Consider the following 7,952-nt stretch of genomic DNA (forward strand, 5'->3'; position numbering starts at 1 on the left):
ACGTAATTGTTGCCATTTTCCTTTTTCAAAACTCCCTCAGGACCTTAAGCTAGCCTATGCCACGTCATTATCAACAGGCTATTTCGTTTCACCACTAATGACCATGGATCAAACATAGACTTATCACGCTGATTCGTTTTGTCGTCCATAAATGTGAGCATCTGTAGGCTATGATTCAAGGACGTTTAAAGGGAAAGTGTGATTTTGATTTGATTTTAAGGACGTCATCTTTATGTTGCCAGAATGCACAAAAGTGAATTCAGACAAATTATTTCACGTATTATTTATGTGATATTATTATTCGTGGTTCCTGCATTGCGCCTGCTCAAAAATGTTATAGGAACAGCCTGTCCCGGCAACACCGTCCGGCGGCACTCCCTGTCCACTTCCGATGCTTTTCGCCTTGTTGCTGAGAAGCCCCTTCCCCATAGCCCGAAATCCAATCGCTGTTAAAATTCACTGACTTCTGTCAACCTCGGCCAATCACAATGGCTTGTCTCTGTCTGACTCATAGAGCGTATATAGGAACATATCATAGAGTTCTGCGGTCTGACTACAGTCCAAAGAAAGCCTTTGTCCCGTCTTGGAGAACTGGTGCGGTGTCTGCTATTGAATTGCGAAAGCGATCGGGATTTGGATCAGTAGTGGACTCGAATTGGTGCAGTCCTTAATATATTGTCTGAGTGAACTCAACCTTTCTAAAATCCTATCAGAATGAGAGAAATAGTTCATATACAGGCTGGCCAGTGCGGCAACCAAATTGGGGCTAAGGTAAGGAAATATAAACTACTTTAATAGACTACTTTAAATATTGCAAGCTACAAGTTAATAATGGTCAAAATATAAAATAGCTTTAGGTTAGTTACAATAGCCTACTACTGTATGCTGTTACAATGAAAATTCAGTGTTCCAGAAGTTAACAAATCAAATCATTGACACGATGACACGTGATGGTGAGATTATAGAGTGTCTAAGTGAACTATAGACCCAATATTTTCTTCAATTAATGGCAGATTTAGTAGGCTTTTTTTTTTCAGATATGTTAACTGAAATATCCCCAGACCGTATTATCACATAACGTTGGACAGCTAGAAAATAAGCCAACAGTCGGTTTGGCTATGACTCAGTATTGGGCGTATGTAGGGTCTTTTCATTGTTCGTCTGCTCTCAGTCCCTGAAATGATCTAATCAGTAGGCTAGCAATCCCTTCGAAAAACGTAGGAGAAGTTACGTAGGAGAACTCTTAAAAGATAACATTTGGTCCCGCTCTGGAATCTGGGAACAAATGTTATCTGTAAAAAGTTAAATTAACACTGGACATTTTACTGTCTGCTCTTCTTGTAAATGTATGTCTCTTCTGGTCCTCTATTGTAACTACAAAGTTTTGGGAGGATCTCTCGGTCTACCTCATAAGAAATTCCAAGCTTTCTTTTACTAATTAAACTCTTTATTAGACTCAGTATAACTACACAATAATCAGAAAAGTAAAAACACTTTCAAATTGTGCAAAGATTTTTGAAATACTGAATAGATATTTCATGATATTTTTTGTCATCTTTTATTTTATTTTCAGTTATTTGATGTCAATGTTTTTGTAAATGGAATATATTCAGAAATTTATGCATATAATTTTATATGGGATGGTTATGACGTGTTTATTGTGTGAATTTAAAAAGTTTGGTCTGCCACTTGATGGCGACATAATCAATGGCCTACAAGAACAAAATGAACGGGGAGAGAAATGGGTGAAAGAAGGAGATGAATGGCTGAAATTAAAGGGAAGCCAGTGCATATTCTTTATTATTGTAAACGATAAATACTCAAATAATTGGTCGATATCCATAGATTCCAGTTGACACTAATGGTTTGACGGATGCACATGATCTTCATGCAGCTTTTGGTCACATGTAAAGAATTTTACGGAGGTATTTAGAACAGGAGACAGTGTTGTGCAGTGTTAAACTGATCTGGACACTCAGTGTCAGTGGTACTTTATGGTATACTATTTGATTTAATGACCTTGTTTTGAGCATACACAAACAGTATAAACTAATAATGACAAATTTGATTTAAAAAGCAATCAGTTAAACCGTTAAGATGAACTATGTGTTCCATGATTCGGCTTAGTAAAAGGAGACTTAGGGGTGATTTGACTGAGGCTTTTAAATTCATAAAGGGGATCAACAAAGTGAACTAGAAGAGATTCTTCAAGTTCTGTTAGTAGAACGAGAGGACATAAATGAAAATTAGCTAAAGGTAAATTCTGTACAGACATAAGGAATCATTTTTTTCAAGCAGAGAGTGGTCAATGTGTTCAATAGCCTGCCAGGTCATGTAGTAGAGGGGGATTTTCAAGACCGTGCTTTATACCATGTTAGATACTATCTAGTCTGTAGGTAATCCAAGCACTAGGTACAGTTTAGTCAGGAAAATGGTGAGCATTGTTGGGCTGAACGGCCTCTTCTCGTCATTATGTTATGTTATGTTATTGGATCATGGAAATCCTATAAAGTGCTTCTCAGACTGCTATAATGGACCATTTAAAGCCCCCTCTCTCTCTCTCTCTCAATAAGTTCTGGGAGGTGATCAGTGATGAGCACGGGATCGACCCCACCGGCACCTACCATGGAGACAGCGATCTGCAGCTGGACAGAATCAATGTCTATTACAATGAGGCCACAGGTACCTCCACACCCACGCACACCCTACCTCCGTCACTGCTGTGAAGTTGCATAGTGCAAAAGCACCTAGCCTGGGCCTGGGCGAAGAAGAGGCGAAGGTTATGGATGTATCCTCTGCGATATTAATGTGGCAGATATTTGCACATGCTGTAATGAGGGTATAATGCTCATAACTGTGGATTACTCACTTTGCTGTCGTGTATTTTAATGAACACCTGACATGATGTGATATGTTTGTCCACTGTGTTGAGCTGGTGTCGAGTCTTTCCTCTGTTTCTGTCTCCAATGCAGGTGGAAAGTACGTTCCCAGAGCCATTCTTGTGGACCTGGAACCTGGCACCATGGACTCTGTCCGGTCCGGACCCTTTGGCCAGATCTTCAGGCCTGACAACTTTGTGTTTGGTAAGTCAATGTAAAACTGAAGGTAAGAACAGTGGGATATTGGAGGATGCATGGGCAAAACCTTTTCCCAAAGATGATTCTACCTGTATAGAATAGAAGTGTGCAGAATTGTGGGATGAAGGAAATTGGGGAAGTATTCCTTTGAGGGAGGTTTGGAAGTTACCCAGCAGGAGTGTTTGATTCTTGTCATTTTTCTCATAAGGATGTGATGTAGAGACCTAAGTATCAGTTCTCTGTTCCCTGTTGCCATCCACTTCCTGTTCCTTATTTCTGTCACCTCTCAGGTCAGAGTGGAGCTGGAAACAATTGGGCAAAGGGTCACTACACCGAAGGTGCGGAACTGGTCGACTCGGTCCTTGATGTGGTCCGCAAAGAGGCCGAGGGCTGTGACTGCCTGCAGGGCTTCCAGCTCACACACTCCCTGGGCGGGGGTACAGGGTCCGGCATGGGCACCCTGCTGATTAGCAAGATACGGGAAGAGTACCCCGACCGCATCATGAACACGTTCAGCGTGGTGCCCTCCCCCAAAGTCTCGGATACTGTGGTGGAGCCCTACAACGCCACCCTGTCAGTCCACCAGCTGGTGGAGAACACGGACGAGACCTTCTGCATCGATAACGAGGCCCTCTATGACATCTGCTTCCGCACCCTGAAGCTGACCACGCCCACTTACGGAGACCTCAACCACCTGGTGTCCGCCACCATGAGCGGCGTCACCACCTGCCTGCGCTTCCCTGGCCAGCTGAATGCTGACCTCCGAAAACTGGCGGTGAACATGGTGCCTTTCCCCCGCCTTCACTTCTTCATGCCCGGCTTCGCCCCCCTCACCAGCAGGGGGAACCAGCAGTACCATGCCCTCACTGTGCCTGAGCTCACCCAGCAAGTGTTTGACGCCAAGAACATGATGGCTGCCTGCGACCCGCGTCACGGGCGCTACCTGACCGTGGCCGCCATTTTCCGCGGACGGATGTCCATGAAGGAGGTGGACGAGCAGATGCTGAACGTGCAGAACAAGAACAGCAGCTACTTTGTGGAGTGGATCCCCAACAACGTCAAGACCGCCGTCTGCGACATCCCACCCAGGGGCCTCAAAATGGCCGTCACCTTCATCGGCAACAGCACGGCCATCCAGGAGCTGTTTAAGCGCATCTCTGAGCAGTTCAGCGCCATGTTTAGGCGCAAGGCCTTCCTCCACTGGTACACTGGAGAGGGCATGGATGAGATGGAGTTCACGGAGGCCGAGAGCAACATGAATGACCTTGTGTCCGAGTACCAGCAGTACCAGGACGCCACTGCTGATGAGGAGGGAGAGTTTGAAGAGGAGGCTGACGAAGATGACTGAAAAAAATATAAAAAAGAAGAAATCTGGGGTTGATTTGAGGGAGGTAGACACATACAGTAAGGAAATAAGGATATAAGCAACAATAAACACAAAAACACAAAAGTGAGAAAAAAAAAGAAAATGGGTTAAATGGGAAGCAGCCAGGGGAAAAATAAATGAATCAATGCATGGGCACGGGTGGACCAGGGTGGGCCACAGCCAGCTAAATAATATCATGGCCTTGGCTGAACCACAGCACCCAGGTGTGAATGCCTGCCTAGATAGTTCTGATCCACCTAGTTCTGTGCAGGCCAAACTATACAAATATTTCTGGCTATGCTGCTACAGGTTGAAGTAAAGTCAAAATAAGAGCCAGGTTATTAGCCTTTTGATCAGTCGAATGAAGATAACCAACGACGGAAAAGACTTTCAACCCAGCCACATTAACTTTGAAGAAAGAGGGATATGGAGATGTCATAGGGTCAATGTAAGGAAAGAGCCAAGAGGTCAAACCACACGAATAAGAAAGTTTATCCATTTATTTATCCACTTTACTTTTGTTCCACCACCATGTTTTGCTCACCGAGCCATAGCAACAACACTCCGAAGCCTAACCAACCAGCGAGTGTGATACGAGTGCTATCACTGTGCTATGGGAACAGTAGATGAGTGGTGTCAAAGGTTAAGTGGGGTCAGCTTAAAAAATTGGTGAGAGGAACGCAATGACACAAAATCAGCACACATGTCAAGCTAAGGATGGTGCAATCATGGAAGAAAGTAAAGACCAAGAGAGTGAATCTCACTGAAAGAAAATGCGTTAAGACTGCTAAGAAGAGACAGGAGGAATCCTGAGAATATAAAGTTGTCAAATTATTTTCAGCTGTGTGATGTATCTTGCGGTAAATGATTCAGTTTTTTTATTCTCATGTTCAAACAACCAATTATTTTCCCTGTCCTATGTTTTTATTAAATGGCCATGAGGCAAATTCGTGATGGCTGAAATTGAATTTAGGCTGATTTTTTCTGCATTCTGCACATCCATTATACAGTGCAAACATATGGATGGAAATTGGGGTGACTGAACCAGAACACAGATTGATCCAATAATAAATCAGCTTAAATGCTGCAGGCAGACAAAGAAAGGTTATAAATCCAAGTACATATTAAGTCAAGATTTAGTATATCCGCTATGGTAATGGGTAGTTCAGTGTGAGTCTGTGTGGTACGGGTAGCTTTGAGTTATCATAAATCTTATTGTAATCTTCATGGCTATGCCCAACGGTGAAGTGGACATGAGTGAAGGTCAGATTTATTTTTTATTCCGTTTTAGTGTATAAAATTACAATTCAATGAAGTGAAAAACAATTTCATCAAATTATCAAAAGGAAACAGTCTCTCTAGGTCAATAAAAAACATCATTCTAAAAATGGAAAAGCTCTCTACTGTCAGTTCTAAGTGTAATATGTAGGAAAATATGTAGAACAAGCACCCGCATATTCAGTCGAGAACACAACAATCAAATGCCGAGGGTGCTTTACAGTTAGCCATTACGCTGCTGGACTCCGATTCGCAGTATCGGTAGGGTATGAATTTACTTCCGGACTGTGGGGCACGTCGCAGTACAGGGAGTGATGAACTCATCGCAGTAAGTTAAAAGCTGGAAAAATAACCAAAACAAAGACCCCCTGTGGTAGGAGTTGGCAGACAAGAACCCTACAGCGGCATCCATCTGTGTGGCCACCGCAGCGTGGATTGAAGGAGGTATACTCCAGGGTGGCGTAGCTAAGGCCGAACTGCTCATTAGATGAAACAACAATGCGGCAAACACTCCCACAAATACCATATAGACATGATAAGTGCCGTTTCTATTTGGTTCATCAGTATACAGTAACAATGCAAGTCTGTTTTGTTGGCATTGCCTTTATAAGAAGAACAGCATTGCTTCCTCATTAGTGAGCATGTACCTTTATTCCTAAAATGGTACGTACATGCTGCAGATCTGAAGGACCTAGGAGAGTGGCAGCCGTTGGTACACATGTATTCCTGAGGTTGAATCATAAGTATGTTGCCTTTGTCACACCTGCCATTAAGGTACTGACTACTGCCTTTTGTAAGGTGAGGCCTACAAGAACACAGGGCTGCTCCATAAATCTAACCTTTTTTTCCAGTCCTTTTTGTTAGCTTATATTCAGTGTACACAATACGGCGTTGACCTGCTCAGGTTTTTTGTGATTTTTTTCCTTCAAAGGGACTAAAATGGATGCAGTGGACTGTACACTTCCAGCTTTGCACGTTTAATTAGTCAGCCTCCACCTTGCACAACTGTGTTATGTCCATACCTCAGGTATGTAGATTAGGCCCTTCATTATGGAAAGCTGGATTATACATCTTTAGTCCAAAAACAAACAAAGATAATGCAGTACATTTACATGTACCCTCATTATGAGTGCATTTTAACTAGCAGCCTTGGCAGTGTCCCAATACAATAAACACATCTGAAAAAACAATTCTGTAAATGTTCATTTATTATTGGTAATATCCATAATTTTCTATTCCATACTTTTTTTTATAAACTGTCGAGTGCAAATCAGTTCAGTCACTATTGATATGACAGATGGGTAAACAGCAAGCTTGCTGGTTTCCCAGAATGCCCTCTGTCAGCTGAGGGGTGCCCACTCCTATACAACCGGTATCTGCCTGTTTTAATTTGCCATCTGTATGAGTTGCCTGACATATTTCTCCTCCCTCTCTCAACCATTCTCCCCGTCAGTGGTCTGACTCATTCAGAGCGCAAAGTGCCTTTCCCAAGATCCAGTAAATATGCTCCGTTCATTACCTCACTGTCTCCGCATATAGTAACAGTGTTAGTCTGTATTATGAAAGTGTTTCCTGTTCATTTTAAAACTGCCATGGTTCCCTTCAGTGTCAGTGTACATGTCTGTATTCCTCAAAGGTGTGTGTGTGTGTGTGTGTGTGTGTGTGTGAGAGAGAGATAGTGTGTGTGTGTGTGTGTGTGTGTGAAAGAGAGAGAGAGAGAGAGAGATGATGGAAGACTGGATACCTGTGATGGTATGTGGTGAGGAGTGTCGTGAAGATACCATCTGATAAAGATACATTTACAAAGAATACATTTTTATATACAATCTGTGAACAATTGAGGTTAAATATCTTTATCAAGGGTACAACAACAGTGCTCCATCTTGGTATCAGTTTAGGTATGAATGGATATATTATTGTAATTCACCAAGTAAAATGGCTTAACAATGACAATACATGCATTGTGTTGACTGATTTAAGAGCAACAGATGGATAATAGTAACAGAACCAAAAATATCCCTTGACTCAGTCCTGTATATTCATACCCAAAGCATGAAATTAAACATGATTGATAGACAGGGCTGTCATCCTAGTCACTCTTACTGATGTACCTTCCTCCTATCCATGTTTACAACTAGACTCCCGCAGTATAACTCTGAACTTTTGAATGGTTATTTGTGACTCAGCTATACCTGATTTACATCAACCAAAGAGAGTAATGTTCTACCAAC

At 42.4% G+C, this 7,952-nt stretch overlaps 1 protein-coding gene across 1 annotated transcript; it reads left to right on the forward strand.

The window, feature by feature from the left end:
* Positions 1-524: 524 nt before the first annotated feature.
* LOC135261536 (tubulin beta chain-like) lies at positions 525-5,406 on the forward strand. Its single transcript, XM_064347967.1, has 4 exons — positions 525-771; positions 2,574-2,682; positions 2,973-3,083; positions 3,368-5,406. Exons 1-4 carry the CDS (start codon positions 715-717, stop codon positions 4,423-4,425), a joined length of 1,335 nt encoding a protein of 444 aa, XP_064204037.1. The 5' UTR covers positions 525-714; the 3' UTR covers positions 4,426-5,406.
* The last annotated feature ends 2,546 nt before the right edge of the window (positions 5,407-7,952 follow it).

This window comes from Anguilla rostrata, chromosome 8, assembly GCF_018555375.3.
Source record: "Anguilla rostrata isolate EN2019 chromosome 8, ASM1855537v3, whole genome shotgun sequence".
Lineage (NCBI taxonomy): Eukaryota > Metazoa > Chordata > Actinopteri > Anguilliformes > Anguillidae > Anguilla > Anguilla rostrata.